The 24,993-nt window shown below is 47.7% G+C and overlaps 1 protein-coding gene across 1 annotated transcript in view; it reads left to right on the top strand.

Annotated features, from left to right (window-relative positions):
* Window positions 1-24,993, top strand: part of PDIA5 (protein disulfide isomerase family A member 5) — a 1,081,671-nt gene that overhangs the window by 995,013 nt on the left and 61,665 nt on the right. The window contains exon 15 of the mRNA XM_078682031.1: window positions 11,793-11,863. Coding sequence (XP_078538157.1) covers window positions 11,793-11,863 — 71 coding nt within the window. The remainder of the gene's footprint in view (window positions 1-11,792; window positions 11,864-24,993) is intronic.

The following is a 24,993-nucleotide window of genomic DNA, read 5'->3' on the forward strand; positions in this document are numbered from 1 at the left end:
CGGTTTGCCTTATAAACCTCCATTTCACCGGAGCTCCGCGTTTGTAATTCATGCACGAGTAATAAAGAGTCTGTGATGTGTAGCTTTAGTGTGGGGGCGAGGCGGGAAGCCCTGTGTTTTCCCTCTGTCTGCAGCGCCGTCTTCGGCGACTAATGGCAATGCACCGTCTCCCTGACAGACCGGCACAGAAAAGACGGCGAATACCCACCAAGAAACCAAAACGCAAGCACAAGTGCCCGCCAACTACAGCCTTCGAAGGGCTTCCACCGGACCAAACCGCGCAGCCAGCGCACGGAACTCGCACATGAACGTGCGTTCCAACACGATACGAGTGGAAGCAAAAGCCATAAAAATAATTTTCGAAATATGTACTTAATTAATGAAATTATTACAACTAAAAAGTGTCCTTTCCCCGCCTTCGTTTTGCAGCCTCCACCCATCCCTGAAATAAAAAATCTCTCTGCGGGGAGCAGCCCTGCTCTACAGTTACGTAGATAGAGGAAAAACTGCAGAAAATGGCTATGGCTTAAACTTTGCTCAGAGTGGCTAGCGGTTAAAAGCTATCTAAAAAGTTGCTCAGACACACAGACTAACTCATAAACATAGATACCGCCTATAGATAAGAAATGTAGTCATGACAGCCGGCAAGCAGACAATCCAGTCCGGATTGGGCTGGACGAAAAGGAGACAGGGCGTAAACAAAAAAGCCTCAGTTTCACTCGGAGGCCACTGTTTTACATAAACGAAGACACTAGTCAATGAAAATGAGGGGCGAGGCTTGAAGTCCCCTTATGAAATCTCCTCGATCACAATAGCCCCCGCAGAGCGAGTATCGCATGCACGCTGCAACTGTGGAAATAGCAGAAATTGCCATTAGCATAAGCTGAAGCCATTTTAGTTGTGGCATCCATTTTGTTAAGCCATGTGATTCTGCCGTCTACACTGTTGCCTGCCGTTTTATTCTGCTTGAGTCATAAGCTTCAGTTAACTCCTTCTATTCTAAGCCAGAGCAATGTATGAGCTCAGAAAGGGCTGTAGTTGCTAGAATGTACCTGTTTTAGAATGTAACTGTCAGGCTATTTCAACTGATGCCAGCAGTTCTATCTCCCCTCCCACTCTGCTGACAAAGTAGTCTCTAACTGTCCATGTTAGTCCGCATCTATTTCTTTGTAGGCCTGTAGCTTCTATTTGAGTCTCCATACATACTGTGCAACAAAGTGTGTATAAAAGGCCCCTGGTTTCTGTATTCCTTGTACTATCTCATACAGTGCCCGAGGGTGTTGTATTGATGTAGTCCCACTCATGAGTGTTAATAAACTTGTTTTCTTGATATTTCAGCTTTTGTGCCAATCTCTATTTTTTTGGGTTTAAGGACCAGTGGACAGATAAAGGTGAACCCCTGCACCAGTGAGCCCCTAAAAAGGCTAATTTCCACACAACGCTAGGCAAGACCTAAAAAAGGGAAAAACCACATCTGCTCCAAAAAAAGAAGGGTAGAAAATCTTAGACTTTCTAATGCAAAAAAAATAAAAAAATCCAGTGAAAGAGTGCATAGTGGCAGTTAGTATACCTAAAGCGCCATTCATCCAAGCAAAGCTAGTGGATGGAGAAACTATTTCCATGGACAAAGATTACACACAAGATGTGATCGATGTGATAACAAATCCAGCAAGTCTAGTTCTGATCAAACCTTGTACCACACACGCGGACATGCATAAAATTAGTTACGCGGTGTAATTTTCATTATTGAATCTTTCAGTTCTTCCTCGTGCTAGGGTGCTTCTACAGAATTACAAGAACCTAAAATCTCAGCTCCATGTTGAATACAGATGCTCATTGTTCTTAAAATGGAAGCTTATGATCTTTGGCTTTCGTCACCAACCAGACCTACTGCATAGACTACTTTGGCTAAGGACCAGCAAATCAATCAGCTATCGTTCATGCTGACCTGGTAAGAGGATGCAGTACATTTGGTCTGCATGAAAAAACACAACTGCTCCAAAAAAAGAAAGATACAAAATATCAGACTTTCTAATGCAAATAAAGAAACCAGTGAACGAGTGCATAGTGGCATTTAATATACCTAAAGTGCCATTCATCCAAGCAAAGCTAGCAGATGGAGAAACTGTTTCCATGAACAAAGATTGCACACAAGATGTGATTGACGTGATCACAAATCCAGCAAGTCTAGTTCTGATCAAACCTTGTACCACATAGGATGACGTGCATAAAATTAGTTAGCCGGTGTCATTTTCATCCCTAACCTTTCGGTTCTTCCTCGTGCTAGGGTGCTTCTACAGAATTACAAGAACCTAAAATCTCAGCTCTATATTGAATACAGATGCTCATTGTTCTTAAAATGGAAGCTTATGATCTTTGGCTTTGGTCACCTACCAGCCCTAATGCATAGACTACTTTGGCTAAGGACCAGCAAGTCAATCAGCTATCGTTTATGCAAACCTGGTAAAGAGGATGCAGATCATAAATTACCAATTTATCTAACACTTTACAGCAATGTTTTTTACTTGTTTAATTTTCTCATTTCTATGGAATTATTTTAACTATTCATGCATAGTAAAATACACTGAAAATATGTAAAATAATATGCATATACCATGACTTTACTTCAGGTACCTTCATCCATTAGTCTGTCCAATTGCCATTCACATTTGGCATCTGCCCAGTAGGGCACTGGGCAGTGGGTCTGCCCACTCAAGCCAATTGCTCTCTTCACTGTGAGTTGAGGGCCTTTTGCTTGAGCGCATCTGCACATCTGCCTAAAACTTCCCCCTGCAGTGCGAGGGCATTTAGGCCAATCTCTGCTTTTATTTCATATTTTTAAATTGTATTTTTGCAGTGGGTAATTGTTAACTTACTTTTATTCCACACATATGCTCCACCTGAAGATGGCAGCATTTTTTGCTTTTGTGGCATGCACATTCTGAATACCTCTTGCATATGCGTGCAGAAAACAATGCAGGCTTGCAACGTCTGGCCTATAGGCTTTACCAGAGTTTTGTTAAGTCATGTCCGGAACCTCACAGCTGCAAGCTGGACCTACTGAAGAGCGAAGCAGTTTTGCGGCTGCTGCAAGAGAAGTGCTGTTCCCAAAATCTAGTCTTGATTGTTCCAAAAAATTTACTAAAGTGCCATGAAGATGAGTTGATCAATGGGAGAATGCAGCACAGGATCCTAAACTGGTAGAACTGGGATCTAGAGGGACGAGTACACCCAGGTGGGTTCCACTTTATACAGTCCCAGAAGGGGAAAATGCTGTTGGTCTACTAAACCTCAGTTTTTACAGGGGATGAGTTTTAAAATGTTGACAGGCGTCCAAGATTTCACCACTGTGAGGTAGGTAGACTGATTCATGGATCCAGGCCACTTTCACCAGTTAGCAAAACTGATCATAAATGTAAATGTATGTACCGGTATTTATAGAGCGCACAGCTACTTCCCTGAGGTAGTGTCCCGGCGCTGTCCGTATACCGCTTAGGAACCCTTCCTGGTTTTCCCTGTAAGTGTCCACTCCTGGGCACCCCCCAGGGTGAAACCAGGCATCCCAGCGCTTTTGGGGCCATTGTGGAGATTAAGCAAGCTATTGCCCAGAGTCGCAGAGTGGGACCCATTATTAGAATAGGCACCGAGGCGAGAATTGTCAGGTCCGAGGAAATTGAGCCCAAGACCCGCCAAGGCGGGTATTGAACCCTGGTCCCAGGCCAGACCTCTGCATCAGGGTCTGCCGCTCTAACCATTTGAGCCACACTTCTCCATAAGCTGTGTGTCAGCTGGGGATAGAGGAAATCTTGCTGCCAGGGGACACAGAATACCAAAGACCGCATGTAAATATCAAGCTGTGGGGAAATAACTGCTCCTCGAGGGCAGTGCTTTTCCTCACAACCATAATTTAGCCATGAACATAAGAATAAGAATTCAGGTAAAGTAGGCCAATGATCTAACATCTGGTGAGTGGATTAGTACCCACCTCCAATATGGTGAGAGGCCCACTTTGGCCGCACCCCTTGTCGAACAGAGATTAGTGCACTGACTCTGGAGCAAATCAAAGATCTAGACCAACCTTGGTGCTCATACTGATGGCACTGGCAATAAATAGACCGGGAAAAAGAGAAACTTATAGGTTTGCTACACTGTCAATACGTTGCAATAATGTTTTACCACATCCTTGCTCATTTAATAATAACACAGGCATGCAATTGTACACTTCTTCAAACCCCGCAGGAAAACTGGTTTACTTATAAGTGCAAGTGGTAACATTTGAATGCCGTTATTTTGTTTATTTTGACTTTCTAAAAGATGTCAGACTAATAATGCTGAGGCACACGAAAAATTGATTAGTGGATTGCTTGTATTAAATACAGCATCGGGTAATTACTCTGGACTGCATCCCAGTTTATCATTCTTCTCCCACCATGCCACTTCCGACAGGGATCAGCCATAGGCAAATTCATCTTGATCCTCCTCCAGTAGGAACAGCCCAGCCCAAAGTGCCTGGCAGGGGCCCATGAATCCCGAACACAGTCTTGGGTTGATTGTGCTCCAGGTCAGAGAGGACCTTTCTTGGCAGTCAGGCTGGACTGTTCCTTTTGGGGCTGGACCAAGTCTGATTTGCAAATGACTGGGTTTGATCCGATGTGGCATGGTGGTTAAAAGAAATCGATGGCTTGGATACCATCCGCTTCTTTTTGTATCCTTATTTGTGGCACCTTGAAGTGTGGCTGGTATATCCAGACATGGGCTCCATGCTCACTGTGCTACTGGAACCAAGCTGCTAAAGAGACCCAAGTAGGCCAAAACCCGTCTTGGGTTGCTTGTGTTCCGGTTTAGAGATGACTTGGTTTAGCAGGTCGGCTGGCTATTCCTAATGGGGAGAACCAGGACTGATTTGCATACTAGGTGTAATCTAAAGTGGCATGTTGAGCAGCTAAAAAACGATGGCTTGATATATGGCACAAGCAATTATCAGTGGCTGAGTAGGTATTGCATCCATCCCTTTTTAGGTTTCGCCTGTCGAAACTTTTGTTTAGAGTATGTGAGTGTTTTCCCGCCCCTCTGTTCCATTGGCTAGCTCCATAAATGGAGGCTAGCCATTGGAACAGAGATCTGTCCGTCAAAGCCGGAGCAGATTTGTGGGCGTTCCCGAGACTTTTAGGCTTTTGCCTACGTCATGCGGCTGTGGGCGGTGCTTTTTTTGGGGGGGGGGTTTGTTTTGGTCATTGCAGGCCGACCGCCGCCGGAAGAAGTCCAGGTGAGTCCAGTGAAGTCTTGCCGTTTGCCGTTCCCGCCCCCCCTCCCGCTGTCCGTGCCTTTCCCGCCCCCTCCCACTGCCCGTGCCTTTCCTGCCCCCCCTCCCGCTGTCCGTGCCTTTCCAGCCCCCCTCCCGCTGCCCGTGCCTTTCCCGCCCCCCTCCCGCTGTCCGTGCCTTTCCCGCCCCCCCTCCCGCTGTCCGTGCCTTTCCCGTCCCCCCTCCCTCGTCGTGAATGAGACCAGGCTCTTCCTCTCTTGTGAGGCAGTCGTCTTCCCTCCTCGTGAAAGAGTATGCCCTATATTCCTCGGCGGTCGGCGCCAATGAGGGGACCTTCTTTTCCCCGTGTGAATGACCATCACCTCGTTCCTCCTGCTTCCGTGATGGTGCCTTCTTTCTCTTCGTTTGAATGAGCATGCTCTCTTTACACTCACGACAATTAGGGTACCATCCATCTACGTGTGTAGGCGCAGCCCTCCTTCCCTGCGGGACAGTTAGGGAGCCGAGCCTTCCCTCTATGTAAATGAATAACTCTTTTTATCTCCGTGCCAATGAGGGAACTTTCATACACTCCATGTGAATGAATGACTGTTTTCCGTTCGCCTCAAGTGTGCCTTATTTCCCTTCCTATGGATGATTTCCTTCACGTCATGTGCAATAATGGCTGGACTCTCAAATCTCTCGTTGTATGCGGCTGCACTTTATCCTGTATTTCTCTCGTATGGTATGTGTGCTAAAGCTCCACTGTTTCGTGAATCACGTAGGGCATGTGTATAGGTGCTACACATATAGCCAAGGCTCTTTCAATGCGCTATATGTCCGTGTTGGAAGACATCTCTTCTTTTTCATTTCTATGGTGTCTCCCTCATCATGTAAGAAGCGTGTTCTCTTGTTTGTTTAATATGTGGATGCATGCTCTCTCCTTTCTTCACTCTGTGACTGTGCCTTTCCCGTCCCCCCTCCCACTGTCCGTGCCTTTCCCGCCCCCCCCTCCCGCTGTCCGTGCCTTTCCCGCCCCCCCTCCCGCTGTCCGTGCCTTTCCCGCCCCCTCCCGCTGCCCGTGCCTTTCCCGCCCCCCTCCCGCTGTCCGTGCCTTTCCCGTCCCCCCTCCCTCGTCGTGAATGAGGCCAGGCTCTTCCTCTCTTGTGAGGCAGTCGTCTTCCCTCCTCGTGAAAGAGTATGCCCTATATTCCTCGGCGGTCGGCGCCAATGAGGGGACCTTCTTTTCCCCGTGTGAATGACCATCACCTCGTTCCTCCTGCTTCCGTGATGGTGCCTTCTTTCTCTTCATTTGAATGAGCATGCTCTCTTTACACTCGCGACAATTAGGGTACCATCCATCTACGTGTGTAGGCGCAACCCTCCTTCCCTGCGCGACAGTTAGGGAGCCGAGCCTTCCCTCTATGTAAATGAATAACTCTTTTTATCTCCGTGCCAATGAGGGAACTTTCATACACTCCATGTGAATGAATGACTGTTTTCCGTTCGCCTTTCCCACGGAGTGTCCTGTGACCTGTGAAATATTTCTACCTGCTGCAGGGGATTGCTGTGGGGTGGGGGTGGTGGCCTCGGGGGTCGGGCCCATTTTTCCTGTCGTCCTTTGGTCCGGGGAAGATTGTTGGCGCCTCGGCCAGGAGCCGGAGGGCACTCTGCTGGGTGCTGGCTGGCACGCCACTAATTCAGGGCACTCTGCTTGCCCTTGGGCTAGCCTCGGATTCTGGCTTCAGTTGAGCATACAAATTCACCAAGCCTGGGAAATCCTTGCTGGAAGGAAACAGCTTACCTGGAGATGTGCACGTAAAATCGTGGGTTATGAAGCTGAGTGGAACAATGCACGTGCTGCACAAATCTATCTGCAAGCAGCAAATCACAGAATTAAATCTCAAGGTAGTAGGGGGGTAAGGCAGCAGCTTTGGGGGTGCGGGGGCACTACGTGAAAATGTCGGGCTAGGACTGGCCAGGAACCCGTAGTTTAGGCAGCTCTAGCTGTTATGCCACATCATCTCCCCTGTATGATTTGTGCCGGGGGACACAGGCATCTGCTGGTCAGTAATGCCCTCCAGCTTTAAGAGAGAGGCTTATCGGGACGAACAGAAGGGTCTTCTTCGGAGAAAGGTGATGGTACAGCCATTTAATGGGAACGACGTGGGCAAAATCAAACGACCAGGGCAGCCTTACAGCCTGAGACCAAAGACAGAGCTGAACACCAAGTAGGATTCTGTTTCAGAAGATATTTTAACCATTCTTAAAACGGTCTGCCCAATGCTCCAAGTCTTTTCAATTGTAAACCCTATAACATGATTATGTTGTGCAAATATGTGGCATTGTTTTATCAATTTTGAGGCTGTAAGTGTATATGCAACTCCAGTTTTACAAGCCATTGCATTTACGCAAGTTTGAGCTATTGCCAATGTAAATGACAATGCCATTTCTTTATCTGTTTTCAAAACCAACACATAAATACAAATTTTGTCATTTACAATGCCAATAGCTCTAACTTTTCCAAAGGCGAAACCGTTGCATTGTAAATGCTTGTTGTATTCTTCGTCGGATTAACAATGGCAACACTGAGGTGCAAGAAACGTGGCTAATACGTTCCTCAGCTACAAACACTGCATTATGGTCGAGCGTTTTGTTCCGAGTTAAGCTGTCCCTCCAATTGGCCCGGACGTCCGAGTTATTCAGAAAACATTCTGGTCGTAGTTCACAGTAAAAAGGAAAGAGGTCTGTGTGCTTTAATGATGGGGTCAGGCCTCTTCCTCTGCTCTACCAGCGCAGAGAGACCAGTCACATTTAAAGTATCACTTGCGAATGCTACAAATGACATTCATATGAAAATAAAAACGGAAGCCTTGAGGTGAGACAGGTCAGCTGTTGGTCACAATGGAAACGAATGTGAAAATAATTAGGAACTGTATGTCAGGGATTTGGAAAAGTGAGAAAACGTAATGGACGTTTAAATGGTGGCAGAAAATGAAGCAAAAATGTTAATTCAGAAGCAATGATTGCCTTTGAAGCAGGGCCATAACTGGTATGGGCAGAATGATCTCAAATGGAAATGATGTGCTTTTCAGGTTGAACCTGGGCAGCGTATGCGCTGCTCTGCGAGGCATGCTGTATTGAGGTATGGCATAGATGCTCCGCCCATTTCCTGCCCATCTTTTCAACTGGCTCCTGTTACTGTCCTTGCAAAATTGTTGATTTTCATTTGTGAATAGGCATTGTAGTGCCTCCTTGGTATCGCCTCGTCTGCGTTTGTAACCTCCCATAACGACTGGACTTTTTCCTTGTGTTGTTACTCGGTCTACATTATGTAGTCGGTGAGCACTATTTTCTTTAGTGATCTTCCTCTATTTCACATACGATATCGCAGTACGCTGCACTCTTTTATAGTATTAGTAATGTATTTATTTAAATTACCGCACTGCCCGCTTTACCTATAGTGGCCGCGCCTATTTAATTGTTTCATTTGCAGCGCAGGCCGCTTTCACTTTAGTGGCTGAACTTATTTATTTATTGAATTAACAGCGAGGACCGCTTTTACTTCAGCGGGCACGCTACAAAAGCTTTCTTAATGAATTTGTTTTTTTCACTTTGGGTGAAAGCGCCCCATACACGCTTTCACTTTGATGTTGTCCGCACCCCTTTCTTTAGACTCTGCTCACTGTAACCTTCATTCAGCGAGCAGCGTCTAAAGAAAGGGGCATGGCCACCATTAAAGTGGTCGTAAACGCTTGCTATTGCAAGACCTACCGCATTGAAAATGCTTGTTGTAGAATCAGTGGCGTCACTAGGGTTGGTGTCACCCGGTGCAGGTAACTCATGGTGTCACCCCCTCACAACTTACCGGATGGACCAACTCACCCTCTGCCTGCACCATCTCTCCCTCTGCCTGCACCATCTCACCCTCTGCCTGCACCATCTCCCCTCTGCCTGCACATCTCTCCCTTTGTCCACACCCTCTCCCCTCCGCCTGCACCATCTCTCCCTCTGCCTGCACCATCTCTCCCTCTGCCGGCACCATCTCCCCTCCGCCTGCACCATCTCTCCCTCTGCCTGCACCATCTCTCCCTCTGCCTGCACCATCTCTCCCTCTGCCTGCACCATCTCTCCCTCTGTCTGCACCATCTCCCTCTCCACCTGCACCATTCCTCCCCCTCTGCCTGCACCCCTCCCCCGTCTGCTGCTCTTTTAATCCTTTCCTCGTCGCCTTCTCCACCCCCATCTCCCCTCTGCCTGCACCATCTCTCCCTCTGTCTGCACCATCTCCCATCCGCCTGCACCATCTCCGTAAATCTACAGTGTTACACAACGGATTCGGATCCGCGCTTTAAAGCACCAGCAGCTCCTGGCGAGGCGTGCAGCCTTGAACACAAAAATACAATTACGGTAACTGGGCACTGGAAAGCCAGTCAAATCGTCTGGTATGTTACTGCACCAGTGTAATAGAAGAGGCTCCTTTCGTGACGCAGAGATCGATGGAACCAATGCAAAATCTGGTGTGGAAAACAGTTTGTTTACAAACTTTGTAAAGTGTCTAGATACTCTTGAGGGCGTATTAGGCACTACAGAGCATTACTAAAATGCATGTTGTGTTCAGCACTGTCAACAAACATCACCACACGCCGAGTACAACATGTGGTTTAATCATGGAACAGTGCAAACCCCGACAAGTCTCGACTTCCCCAGAAGAACAACGATTATTATATTTTTGAGGACCATCTGGCCAGAAAAGTGACCAGAAGCGCAACTTTACTGATGCTCCTGAGGATACCTAACAGTGACCGTTGCACATCTTCAACAGGGGGGGACTCTATCACCCGTGTCTCCAGGGGGCGCTCTAAATGCCACCACCCCAACCAGGTTTGGTCTGCGACTGACAATAGGCCCGCCCGGACACCGACAATAAAAGTGGCCCGCATTACCGACCCAGATAGGTAAATCAAGTGGCCCTCGTCTGCACATCTCGTAGCAAATCCGGGCAGTGTGGGAATTGCAAACACAAGTTGTACAGGTGTTTTGTACGGTATGGGGGGTCTGTATGCTTTAGCACTTCCTGCAGACAGTTTGTAGCAATATCTGGGATATCATTAGCATACACCAGCCCGCCAGACCACAACACAGCACAACAAACAGCCCATACATCCTCCCACACCCTGACCTGTCACACCAGCCCTCCTGGCCTTGTCAGACTGGCCTCTGAACCAGCCCGACCCAACCTATACACTGCAGACCGAGCTCAGATCTGCCGTTTCCAGAATTCAGAATGCACTGATTTTGGCTGATCTCAGCAGATCCAAACTACGGACAGATGTTTCCAATTTCTTAATAAACAAATACATTTTCCAGTCGCTTTGATCATAAGAAATATGGTTGGTTATTGTAAATTTCGAATAACATCCGAAAACTTGCATTCCAATGGACAATGCAGAAAAATGAAAGTGAAACTTCAGAGTCCAACCGAGAGCTGGGTCCGAGCATTCAGAATCAGAACCCACCCAGCTGCCCTTACCTGCCTCGTGAGAAGCTCCATGCCGGGTACAACCCTCTCTCTCCTCTGGCTCAGAGTGCAGTGGGTACCAGACACCGAATGTGCAGACCTGGGATGGTAAACATATTCAGGGGGAGATGTTTTGCCCAGCAGTGTGCCACATCACGGCCAGGTCTTTGTACACTGGCATGTGTCAGCTGCTGCCCATACAGCTCATTTTTGATGATGACAGCTGGCATGATTGGCACAATCTGAGGCATGGAGCGGGGTAGGCACGGAGACAGGGGGGGCAACTGGCTCTTACACGCTGAAAGCCACCGGCACACGAGTCCGGGTAAAGTTAAGAGTAAGATAACAGAGGGCGCCCAGAGGCCCGAGGGGCCCCGGCCCACTGAACCCCGATTATTGTTCCATTCCACAGTTCAACCAGAGGCCGCAGCACGAGGCTCACATGAAGAAATCCACTCACTTGTGAAATGTAACATAAGCAAAGCGGCCTCATGAGCTGAGGCCTAATCGGGCAACTTCCTTCGACCCTGGCCTGTGACAGTGCTACTGCGTGCTGGTGTCTGCAGGAACTGACTGCGGCTGCGCTAATCTAACCAGCAGAGGGGCGTGGGTGATACTGATGACGTCAAGGAGCCTGGGAGAGCAGCCTCTGCGCTTGTCAGAGAGGCACAACTTTTCATTAGGCCCAGGGTTCCTCCTGATGATAAAGCAAATCAGAGCAGAGGCGAGGCTGCAGAGCTGTGTTAAATACACAGCGTAACCAGATGGTGTCACCCCATCTGAGGGTGTCACCCGGTGCGGTCCGCACCCCCCGCATACCCCTAGTGACGCCACTGTGTAGAATAGCATGGAAAGAACCACTTTGGCACTCCTCTGCACTGTTTTGCTTGCGGTTGTTTTTCAGCATGTTCGCTGGATACCATTTAGTATCATCATTCAAATAGATGCCTCAAATTATCACAACTATGAACAAGTGGCAGTCGCAGTTTCTAAGTTCTGTTTAACATGCATTTTCTATTTTGTTCACAGGGTGTCCTCATTGCAAAAATTCCATCCCAGACTTCACAGCTGCTGCCGATACCTTCAAAGAAGACCGAAAGGTACTTTGGCCTTTTAATTTTAACATTTGACTTTGTTTAGGACTTCCAAACATTTAATATGTGCCTTGTTAGGATGAATTTGTCAACCTGAATTGGTTTTCACCCCACAAAGGGATAGTTGTTTTCCAAATGAAACAAAGGGAGGGACACACTGGCATACAGCATCATACTGAATTTGTCAACGGCAGTTGGAAGTACATTGAAGCTTCAGAACACAGCGTTACACAAGCTATCCGAAACTCATACTATGTTATAGTATGGTGAGCTAGATCATACGAGGGAAGCAAATAAAAGGGGAAAAGGTAGTTGGGCAGAAGCGACTAGAAAGAGGAGAGAGTATTGGGACAGACTGATGGGTTATAGATAGCAATGCAGGTGTAAAAAACAAGCATTTGCAGGGCAATGGGTCTCACATTTGAGCGTTTGATCTATTGGCATTGTAAATGGCAATGCCTTTTATTTATGAGTTGTTTTTAAAACAGATAAATAAAAGGCCTTGTCATTTACAATGCCAATAGCTTAAACTGTCGCAAATGCAAGACCTATTGCATTGCAAATGCGTTTGGCACCCTTGTTATAAAGTTTTTTTTTTAAAGTGTTAGGAGAGAGTGTGTCCTGCCTGTAACAGCAGACAAGACTAAGCTATTTGAGAAATTGTGCTCGGAGGCTGTAATTAAAGCCTACTGAGTAACAACACATGTAACAGGGGGAGTCCTCATCGGAGGTTATAAAATAAGACAAGGTGGTACTAAGGAGGGACAACTAAGCCTATTGACCAATGAAAAGCCACAGTTTACAGAGGACAATTACTCAAGCCAATGAAAAATATGGGCGGAGAGTGGGGGGAGCTTCAAGTCTATACCTAAATACAGCATGCCTTGAAAAGCCACAGATGCGCTGCCCAGGCTCTACCTAAAAGGGAAAAAATATGCAGAAGCCAGATCAGAAAACTGAATATGACAGACAGATAGGAGTTAGTTGAGAGAGTTAAGAAAAGTAGGTGGAGTGTGAAGTGACACTAAAGAGAGATTGAAGCAATCAGCAAGAATACATGTGCAGTAGGGTGACACTTTAGAGAGCATATGATAGGATATTGAAAATCATCTATGCCCCCAGAAAAGAACAGTGCTGATTCGAAAAGACGTGGCTAGTCTTAAATAATATTAGTGCAGATTTGGGAATAATCTGATGTTGCTAAAACACTTCTAAATCTTTTAAAAAGACAATTAAACATATTATTTATTTTTTCCCAAATGAAATACAGTTTCTCTGTTATTCAACATAGGTCGCATGTTCTCAATATCAAAACGAAAATCATTCCTTCTCTCCTTTACCTTTCATCCATATGATTTCAGGAACTGCTCTCTTGGTACACTTCCAGTAGGCATCTTAGATCCACTTCAGCTCGAATGGTAATTATTCCTGGAATAAACTAAGCAAGCTGGGGAGGAAGGACGTTTTCCTTCTGCGCAGTGAAACTCTGGAACTCATTGCCACCAACTTTACGTCCCCAACCCATCTTGTGGCAGTGTAGGAATCAGTTGAAGACCTGGCTCTTTACTGAATCCCTCAGTCAAGTTTAGTTGCCTCTTTCGAGCCTGGTGGTTTGTTCTGTCATCTGATTGCTAGTGCTAAGATACCCCCGGGTCATTGTGCGCTTTATAAAACAATTTTACATTGCATTACATTACCATTAAAGTTTTCAATATATACATCACCTGGGCAGTAACCTTTTTACAGAGACAGCATTTCCCCTTCTTATTCATTCACAGTGAAGTCTTTTCTCGCAGATTTCGTTGTGTGTTTGTCAGTGTCTTTGTGTAGCCAATAGTTATTCCTCTGTCTGTCCTAGACCTTGTCATATTTCCTTGGGAACCCTCTTTGGTTGGGATTTGTTGGTTACCATATTCCCTGGCAATGTCTCGCTTGGCAACCATGAAGCCCAGCATGCAAAGTGCCAGTTTAGCTCTGGAAATTCCTAATGTTGTAGATTGGTGTCTCATATTCTAGGATCGCTGTTAACTCTGTTATTGTGTCTCCTCAGTATGTTCGTCTTTTTTCACAGCCCCAAATTGTGTCAGAACGTTCCTCCTTCTATATTGTATCTAGGGCTCCAGGATTTATGCTGTTTATTATATTTATATTTCTCTCGGTATTTAGCCATATTTACGTTTTGCAAATTGTACCTACATTCATCCATCTTTGTTTTGGGTTATGAGAAAATATTAAGCAGAAACTAGCATATTTCCACATTTATTTAACCAATACATGTGTATTCGTACTGGATTGCCTGACAGGTTTCAATGATACCAACAGATAATACATAAATGAACTTATATGAAAACATGCACATTTTAGTATCCACCTTGTGCATGTCTATTGCTGTTTAGGCCTGTTAACAAACATTTCTTTCTTTTGAAACCCCTTACCTGTCAATCCGCACAGCTTTTTTTTCCTGGCAATTATGACTGGCAGTATTTAGAATCACTCAAAAAGCAGCACATTTCCGTTTTTATCTACATTTAAATATATATATATATAGACAGGATAATAAATGGATTTCTGGCTATATTTATCTGTAAAAATCAGTTATAACGGAAAACAGGGGCACATCAAACTTTACACATGCGGGCACTTCGCCCCCACTACTTTGTATAGTCGGATCCTGTTCTAGTAAGCCCTATGTAGCACTTAACTGAATTACTCTTAGTCTTGTTTTGATGGCTACGTCTCTCAGGTGTATCAATGCGGCCTCCCAATTAAGCTCTTCGATTGAGCCTAGATCTTTCTCACTAGGTCTCCTGCTGTTTCTTTAGCGTGTCGGTTAGTTGACAAGAAGGTTTTGGATATGAGCCATACCGCCTTTTTATTTACTTTCTGGTATTTCCGCACATTCCACAGTTCTCCACGCGAGGTGGGTCTTGCTTGACTATAATGACAGTTCTTATTCTTCTTGAAGTTTTGGAAATTCTTAAGACAATTAAGCATTAACTGCATTATGTAATTGTACTACAGGTGGTATACGTTGAACACATGCCTTGCCTTGAAAAGAAGGGAATGTAATAAATCGCTAGCTGGCTACAAAAAAAACAAAATTGCACCAGTGACTCAATAAATCTAGCCTCATCACTTTCGATGAACCAATTCTTTCCCCCCACCGGCTGTGACCTGAATCCGCAGTAGCTTCCTACGTCTGATGATGCCAACAGTGTAAAGGCAGACTGTGTATTATGCTGCTCAACTTCTTGTTAAACAGGCAGGATAGGAGGCGAATGGGTGTTTCTAATAATATTACAACATGCCTACTTATGTACTGATGCCACTCCTACGGAGTCTGTGCACTCACAGTCGCATAGGGAGGATCCGCTAACAAAACTTTGATCTGAACCGATGCTGACACTAGCACCTTCACTGGTCCCAGTTCTCTTGGCGCCACTTGAAAAGGACCCTGTTATCCTCTCTGAGTTGGAAACGGAGCAGCCTCTGCACCGCTCGACGTCAACACCAGTGCCGCTTGGACAACATCACCCTGCCCTAGACTTGGCCCTCGGAGGATGAATTTCACTACGAGGAAAACTGGTATGGGGAGCTGGACGATTCCAGCGGTCTGGACACCTCACCAGACTATGGCCTGATTTCTCCTCAGGGGCCTGCGTCATCACTATGGTGAGGCATAGGGCAGCGGTGACCTACGCCTCACCATAGTGATGACGCAGGCCCCTGAGGAGAAATCAGGCCATAGTCTGGTGAGGTGTCCAGACCGCTGGAATCGTGTGGAGAAGTGTGGCTCACTGGTTAGAAGCAGCAGACCCTGAAGCAGAGGTCGGCCCGGGACCAGGGTTCAATTCCCGTCGTGGCAGGGACTTGGGTCAATGTCCGCGGACTCGATAATTCTCGCCTAGGTGCCTAAGCTAACAATGGGTCCCACTCTGCAACTCTGGGCAATAGCTTGCTTAATCTCCACAACGGCCCCATCAGCGCCGGGGATGCCTGGCTTCACCTTGGGGGTGCCCAGGAGGGACCATCTCACAAGGAAAGCCAGGACGGGTTCCCCAGCGGTATACAGCGCCAGGACACTCCGAGATGGAGTAACAGTGCGCTTTACAAGTATACATTTACATTTACAATTACATTTACAGCTACCCTCTATCGAGGTCAAGACTAATGTCTTGATGGAGGTGCTTCAACCGGGGGTTACCTCTGCTGAGTGCCTGCTCCCCTTTAATGAGGTTCTCACTACCATGATAGCAAGGTTGCTCCGAAGCACAGGATGATTGCCCATCGCCGCTGCCCTTTCCCTTGGGACCAGGTCTTCCTCACCAAAGATCCCTCTCCCAAGACCCTAGTGGTGCAGACCTCGACTGCCAAACTTAACCTGAATGCATTCCTTAGCACTCTTCTGGATAGGGAATCAAAGAGGCTGGATATTTTTGGGAAGAGGATCTTTTCTTCTGCCAACCTGGCATTGCAGTTGGTGAACACTGCATGTTTCTTGGGCCAATGTTGTGCCATGTTGTGCAACTGCTGCCCATGCTTCACACAGAGAGCCGGGCTATCTTGAATAAGGCAACGATAGATGGCCGGGACGCAGCAAAGTTCATCATTCGGTGCAGGCTGGATACCACCGACTCACTAGATGTACTTTTGCCTCAACGGTGGCACTCCACCACCATTTTTGGCTGAGATTGATGAGGTTTTCAGGGGATGGTCCAGTTTTCCCTGATAGACATGCTCTTTGACAGCTCCCGCCTTTTCGTCGGTAAGGCAGGCATGGTACTTGAGCACTGTAAGGAGGACCTAGTCACCACCAGATCCCTAGGCCTCTCTTTGTGTTCCCAACAATCATCTTTTCCCCCCTTCTATGACCACGGTCGGGGCTTCCATGTGCATCGACAATTCCAATCTTTATCCTACAGACCAGCCGGCTACTTAGTCCTTTCCTGGCTTCTGATGTAGATCCCAAAGTGGATGTGAAATCGTCACACAGGGACGTGTCCAGGCACCGCTTTTCCCGCTGCTGCACCCTCCAAGCGTCTTTTGTGGGTCCTCGATAAAGCACACTCAATCTGTTGGTGGCAGGATCAGCCACCACCTGCCCCAATGGCAAGCAATAAGCTCTGACAACTGGGTGCTCGGAATCGTGCAATGGGACTGTGCCCTTCCATTTCAAGAGACCCCACCTACCTTGCAACCATCCTCAGAATGGCAGATACTGGGTCATCTATTCTTTTTCCATCAGGAATTGCAGGCTCTGCTGACCAAAGGTGCCAGCATCAGAGCAGATTCTGGTTATAAGTCTGTAGAAGTCCTAAGAGAGGTTTACACTGCAAAAATCATAAGTCAGTTACTCTATGGTTGCGAGATTTTGTTAGAAATAAATATGAGGTGCCAACAAATCATTGAAACAACCATCTGAAATAAATGGCTGGGGCTGCCCACAGGCTCAGTGAATAGTGCCTTGAGGTTTGAGTTGGGCCTCACTAACATCTATATAACCTTTTCCAAGCGTCGGTCGGTGGTGGGCGTGTGCGTCAGACAGACGGGGGCCATCCGAACTGCGCACGCATCTTTTTTTTCCGCAAAGCGGTTAAATATAAACAAAGGTTGCTCAATTATTGGGCTTATCTTTTAAAACCTGAAGAAGGCTCCTTGATGCATTTCATAAAACTCCACTTGCAAGGGAAGTATATAGGTCAATGGGTAGACAACCTATAGGAAATTCAGTCTTTCCTGAATCTCCCACCTGGTATGACCCCTTAAACATTCAATGTTCCAACACAAACTAGCAATAAAACGTTTGGTAAAAGAGTACTCACGGAACAGCAAACTTACTGATGTGCGTAAGAGAATTATTCTGCAGCATTTATGAGAGGCAGATTATAGTGGTTTAATCCAGCCCTACCCATGGCATGTAAACAGTAGATTTGTTAGGTGGTAGGCCCTGAAGATCAGGCTGGGCCAGGTCCCGCCTTTCATTAGATGGAAAGGGATTAGTTAGTCGGGCGGTACAAGGATATCTTCCCTTTCTGCAAGCTTGATGCATATCACTTTCGCACAGAATTGACTTCTGTGCTTACTTTGCTAAAATAAGAAGTAGTCTATTACTGCTGGTCTTTTGAAAGTTACAGGTTTGTCTCATCAATGATTTGAGGAGGATAATTCTGTAGTGTAACAACATGGCGGTATGTTTGGCCTAGGCAAAATTCTTCCCTGTTGTAGCTGAAAGGTTAGCTACCACAACTACTTTTAATTAGGGATTAGTGTTAGCCATGTTATTGATCCTTTTCTTGTAGCTCATGTCTTCTAAGTTTGGAACTATTGTATGTACACATTTTATATAGTAGTGGAATGTATGTAGATGGGGCGTGGCCAACAGGGGCAGCATGGCGGATGCGTTTTAGTGGCGCTTGTCATATGTCCCCGCAGTCCGACATACTACTCCTGCATTTCTGACATCTGGTGGAAAAGGACAGTGGGTGATGCCCTAGTGACACCCCCGGGAGTCCGTGGAAGTCGTTGTGGGGTCCGGAGGGTGAACCATCCGCAACAATACAAGGTGCGGACGTACAGCGGTGGACCTGTGGCCTTGAGCGGCCGGATGGAGCGTCGTTGACTGGGCCTTGCTTTTTTCTGACCCGGACAGTGGTACGTGTCATGCCCCAACTGAATGGAAGGGCATGGCAGCGTGGGGACGTGCCAGCCTGAGACACATGGTACCCCTGATGGACTAGCCATTGTAGCCGGGGACCTTGGCGGCACTGAGTGGATCATCAGAAAATGGCAGACGGGCCGTGGCCGTGATCGGGTGTATGAGGTGCCTGGGCTCGTCCCTGGACATTTGCCCACGTGTCGTCCCCACAGGAGGGCAGAATGGGGCGACGTGTGAGGCAGCTGGTCTCTGTGATGGGAGGGCAGCGGGGAGCCCGTCCCAGGTGTGACCGCAGGAAGTGTGCACTTAGCCCGCGATCTGAATGCTATGTGAGTGGCTTCCTGGTCGTCATCGATGGAGGTGAGGAGGCGATCGCAGGCAACTGGATGCTACACTTGAAGAGGGAATCCCTTGCAAGAGTCTCCCAGAGTGGAGCTGGTGTCCATCCGGACATGGGAGTAGCGGAGGGAGGACCTGGTCGGCCCGCCCCAAACTTTATGGAAGGAGGGGATCCCTGCTGTTTAGTCCAGCTGAGTCTGCGGCCTGCACTCGGACAGCCGGTGTTTACTGGGGGAATGGGTGTGTGACACTTCGGCTAATCATGTTGCCTGAGCCACGTCCAGAAGCGTTGGCGCAGCGAGGGAGTGTGCTACCTGTGGGAGTCCATGTATGACGCACTTAGCCAGGAACACTTGACGAAAGGGAGCAGGGGCAATACACTGCTGCACGGCATGGCGGTGTAAAACCCCGGTGCCCTGTTAATATCAGAGCGACTGGAAGAGACCCCTCTGGCACCACTCAGAAGGAGCAAGTAGGTGAGGGACCGTTGAGTGACCATCACTTGTGGTCTCTGGAAGTGCGGACTTGTGTTGGGTCAGGTGACGCTGCAAAGTGACCCCGTGAGAAACTCTGGTGGTTGCAGTGGTCGTGTCTTGGTGTGCACGGGACAATGGGATGTACCTGGGGGGCCGGGTCGGGGGCCTCCTCACAAGCGGCGGGGGCCTGTGATGCAGACCCACCACAACCGGTGGGGGAGCGGACAGCTCATGATGATCACCTGGATGCCATACTGCAGGCCATTGAGCACTCTAGCGCATCCATGGAAGCCAACCTAGACAAGTGGCTCGGGACCTCAACCTACTGCATGCGAATCACTGGAATCTGAAGGGCCAGGTTGTTGCTGTGGAGCAGGAGATTGCTGAACTGAAGCCCGCCACGGAGTTCCAAGATAAGCAGCAGAACACCCACAAAGTCTGGATCTGGTATCTTGAGGACCGCATTGAGGATGCAGAGGGCCACTCACGGCGGAAGGTGCGGAGGGCCATGATCCAGTCACCTTCCTGGAAAACTGGCTTAAAACCATCTTGCCAACCACCGTATTCTCTCCATTCTTCACCATTGAGCAGGCACATCATGTTCTGGGCAGGAAACCGGCCCTTGGTGACAGAGCACGTCCACTAGTCTTCAGCATCCTGCACTTTAGAGATCGAGATGTGCTCCTCATGGAGGCCATGAAACTGGATGATATTCAATGCGAAAATGCCAAGGTGTTGTTCTTTCCGGACTATACTATGAAGGTTCAGCATCAGCGGGGGTCTTTCTTACCAGTGAAACGTCAGCTCCGGCAGCTCAATCTCTCCTATTCGCTGATGTTCCCGGCCAGCCTCCGTGTCATTTTGGATGAGAAGTCCAGGTTCTTTGACATGCCTCAGGATATTTGGGACTGGCTGGAGACATTGGGTCGGTACTGTGGCCCAAGACCCTCGGGCACTGCTGCTACGGCATGGATTGGGGAAGCTGGTGGCAAAGGAGCTCGGAGACGGCAGTCAGGATAGCGGGTGCACACTTCCTGTCATTCATCAGGGGACAAGGGCTCCTCAGTTGGGGACTCATCTGATAAGGTGTCCATGAGAACGCCGGACTTTACAACCCAAACAGTGGATGGTATCATATGAAACTGAGAGTACATTGCTGGGTGCTGTTGTTTGCTTTAATTGTGGGGGATTCCTGATGTTCTTGAGGTCCATGTGTTATCATGAAGCAGGGTGGGGGTGGTCAGATGTTTCCTGGGGGTGTTGCTATACTTGATTTTTTGGCTTTGCATTATGGCAATGCTTTATCGGTTGTCTTTGGGTGGGGACTTCGAGAGTGTACCCTGCATGGTTTCACATCCCCCTGTTCTCCCTAATCTTTCAGGCCATTAGGACAGGTTGCTGTGTGTTGTGTTTGGACGACTCCCCTATGTTCTGGGGGTTGCCCCTGTATATTTTTCTCCTTCCCTAGTTAGTATTTCCCATTTCCCTTTTGCTGCAAGAGTCTGGTGGGGGGGATACTGAAAACCTTGTAGTGCATATCAGACTGTTACACAGTGAGTTCTGGGACAGAGGGATTACTGTTCATTGTTGTGCGCTTTTCTAAGCTCTGCCATGGATCACGTTATACTTACCTGGAATATCCTGGGTCCCCGTATGCTTTCACGTAGATATGCAGTGTATTCCTATTTTAAACGCCATGATGTGCATGTAGCGCTACTGCACGACACACACATAACGCACTAGAGGCTACCCGATTACAGCGTAGGTGGAGAGGTAAAATTTATGCCACAGATTACTCCCTGTTCGCTAGGGGGACCCTTATCTGGGTATGCTCTGGGAAACCCTTTGCTGTAGATGAGGTTCTTAGGGTTAATGAGGGCAGATATGTGTTGGTGAAGGGTAAATTGGATTGACTCCATGTACTGCTGGGAAACATGTATGCACCGAATGTGGACCAGGGTCAGTTTCTTGGTCAGCTGTCTCTTGCTTTGGGGAGGTGGTGGGAGATTCCATGGTTGTTGTGTGGGGATTTTAATAGTGTCTTAGATGTGGGTCTGATAGATCCTTTCCCCCACTCAGGACCAGGGCCGCCATGACCAATTCTGGTTGACGTTTGGAGACCGCATCACCCGGGGAGAAGGTACATTCCTTTTTTTCAGCAACTCGCAACCTACATGTTCGGCTAGATACGTTATTTGGGTCCCCCTGCCTCCTCTCTTATGTTTTGAAATCGGAGTACTGGTGATGCACGTACTCCGACCACAATCCCGCTGTGTTTTGCTGGCCTGGGAGGGCGGGGTTCCGGGTGTCTCTACATGGAGGCTGCAACCGGCCATGCTAGTAGACTCGATGTTTCGGGAGGCGATTTGTTAGGCGGTTCGGGGAATACTTTGCACTTAATGCAGTGACTACCTCCTCTGCGCTAGTTAAGTGGGCGGCTATGAATGTCACCCTGAGAGTGAAGTGGTTGGGGCTGGGCTGTGGGTTGTGACAATAGGTAGCTTCAGACCTTATTGAGGTGGAAAGTAGCTTGTTGCTGTTGGAATCTAGGGCTGTGGTGGATGTTGAGGGACTGGCCGACCTAACGGAAGTGCAAAAGAAACACACGGAGCTCCTTGAACTTTGCAGCGCACTCCGCGTCAGTACACTCCAAAGCAGATCGCTCTGGGCCCCTTCTCACTTGGCTGATTAAACAAGAGCAGCCGGGTAGGCTAATTACGGCTCTTCGTTCTTCGGGTGGAGAGCTTCGGTTCACACAGCTAGAAATCCATGGTGAGCTGTCTGCACATTTCATGAAGCTGTATAAAGCTGGTTCACAGGCCTCGAAAGGGGCAATTCAGCAATTCCTAAAGGGACTCTCGTTCCCAGTCCTGTCACCAGAACAGAGGATGGACTTAGATGCCCCGCCAACGCTTGATGAGGTGCGAGGTACAATGAGGGCTCTGCCTTCTGGAAAGGTTTCTGGCCCTGACTGTCTTCCCCACGAATTTTATAAAGCATATGTGGACCCCCTGAGCCCCCAGCTGCTCCAGGTATACACAGAGGCTCTCAAATGCCTTGCCCTCTCTGCCTCGATGATGGAGGCTACGTTGATTACGCTCCCCAAACCGGGTAGGGACCCTACTTCTGTGGGGGAGTATCGTCCCTTGGCGCTCTTAAACGGGGGCTATAAGATTATGGCGAACATCCTGACTAATAGACTGGCGCCGCTGATCCCCCAACTGATTCACCTAGACCAGAATGAGTTTGTGCCGGCTCGCAGCACATCACTTAACATACATCGACTGTTCAGGGTGATGAGCTGTGCTACCATGACTGGCCGACGGACGGTTGTGTTGTGCTGGAGCTTGAGAAGGCCTTCAACACGGTCCTTCATGTTTACTGTGATCCACCAATGCAGTTTTGGACCCTACATTTAATCAAAATGGCCATGTTGCCTCGTCTCCTTTATTATTTGGTACTTTACCGCTCTACCTACCTGTGTCCTTCTTCCGCTCTCTGGAGAGGATTGTTTGTGATTTTATCTGGAACAATTTGCAGGGCCGGGTGGCATTGACAAAGTTATACCTCCCTCGCTCAAGTAGTGGGCTTGCTCTGCCCAACTTGGAACACTATCACTTGGCATCTCAAATCCTATGTGTGGAAGAACTACACTTATCGGACTCGGCAGAGCGTGACCCTTCCTGTTTTCTAGACCGGATCCTTTATCTATCCCATCCCTATAGCAAACTGAATGAACCTCTCCCTTTACTGGTATCGATAGCACGGAAGTGTTTCCGCAGGCACTTTGTCTTACAGGACGTGCCATTGCATACGCGCCTGGTGTGCCCATATTAGGTATACTGACCATGCGGGGACGCGTTAGGAGTATGGACATTACTTTTGGGTGGAGGCTGGTGTAACCACTCTAGGAGACTTATACGGAGAAGGAGCATTGCGGCTGTTTCCCGATATCACGAACGAAGATGGTGTACCCCCGGGCCAATTTCTGAATCATTCCTCCTGTACTGCCGCGATGAGACATTGGTGGGGAGACTTAATGCAGGAACCTCTGATGTGTCTCCAAGTGCAATACGTGCCCGTTATGGGCACATGCTGCCACTTGGTGAAGTGGTTCACGGAATCGATCAGGGAACAAAACCTAGCAGATTTAACGCTGTTGAGAGTTAAGTGAGAGGCAGATCGGGGGATGCCCTAATCGGAGAAGGAATGGTCCATGGTCCTGGAATGCCCAAAGCAAGTTCCCAGAAACGCCTGTTTCAGGTTAATTCAATTTTACATTGTCCATAGGGCTTATCTTTCTGGCTTCGTACAAAATCAATCGATACTTTCATAGACAGGGTGAGTGCTGCCCGTGCTGCCACATGGCGAATGCAGATATTTTACACATGCTCTGGTCCTGCCTAGCTCTGAAGACTTATTGGGAGGGGGTACTGGAGGCGTTAGCCCCCTGGCACGGATAGGGAGGTGCCAAGGACGTGGGAGACGTGCATCAACGGCGTGTTTCCTAGGAACAAAAAGACAAAGCATCCACCCGGTTTCTTGATCTGGGCTTTATTGTGGCCAAGCGATTGATTACCCATAAGTAGAAGTTGAAGGAGTCCCCTCCGACGAAAGCTTGGCTCCTCTCCATGCTGAATTGGGTGAAGGCTGAAGCGGTCTCCCTGGTACGGGAGGATACGTTGGGTTTGCGTATATTCCCCATCTCCATTGAATGGAATACTATGCTGACTGCGCTACAGGGGTTGTTGATGCCGGATCCTCCATTGGATGTTTCCTTTCATGATGGCTAGTGAGGTCTACCTGGGTAGACCAATGTCCAAAATTGATATGTGGACTGAGACCTCTGTCCCCTCGATTAGATGATCATTTCTCCCAGCAGTCTGATTGTGCACATATAGGATAGTCGACAGGACCTTGTTTTATGACGCGGGGAACTTTGTTCCCCCCTCCCTTAATGCCACTCTTGCTTCCCTTCCCACCCCCTTTCCAGATAGTTTTTCCATGTTTGGTGTTTTCATAAAAATGTTTGACTCTACACACAGATTAATGTGATATGGCGGAGTGAAGCCATAAGAAACGCGATTATGTAAGTTGTTGCATAGTCGCTGTAATGATGCACCATAACGTGATTGTACAGCTTTTTTGGCGGAGGGAGGAGATACTATGGCCGACGGGATATGCTAAAAGTTATTATGGGTCTTGTTTATGCTCACTGATGTAATCATGCTGCTACGTTGTTGATTTATTATCTGGACTTTATGACTACCTATTGGCTCTGTATGGTCCATTTACTGATGATGTAATGCTCTGTATTCATGTTCACAAAACAAAAAATATTTAATAAACAGATCAACCAAAAAATAGTAGTGTAATGTTGATTTTTAAAAATGTTCTTTGCTCCTTGCACAAAAAAAGTTGTGTGAGAAGTTGGCCTGATGTATGATGTCTCCAATTCTGGGGGCACATTGTATCAGTCCAAACAATCCCTTATGGTGGTGGTTGTAAGTCAACCTTAAAAGACAAGCTATCCTAATGGTAGCATGGACTAAGCAGCCTAAAGGCTTAACTCAAGAGGGCATGTGAAGCCAGCTGTTTTACCATATGCAATCCTGTAATATCAAATGAAAGGACACCACACAAGTTATATATTATAAAAATATATG

The sequence above is a fragment of the Lissotriton helveticus genome, chromosome 3_1, assembly GCF_964261635.1.
Source record: "Lissotriton helveticus chromosome 3_1, aLisHel1.1, whole genome shotgun sequence".
Classification (NCBI taxonomy): Eukaryota; Metazoa; Chordata; class Amphibia; order Caudata; family Salamandridae; genus Lissotriton; species Lissotriton helveticus.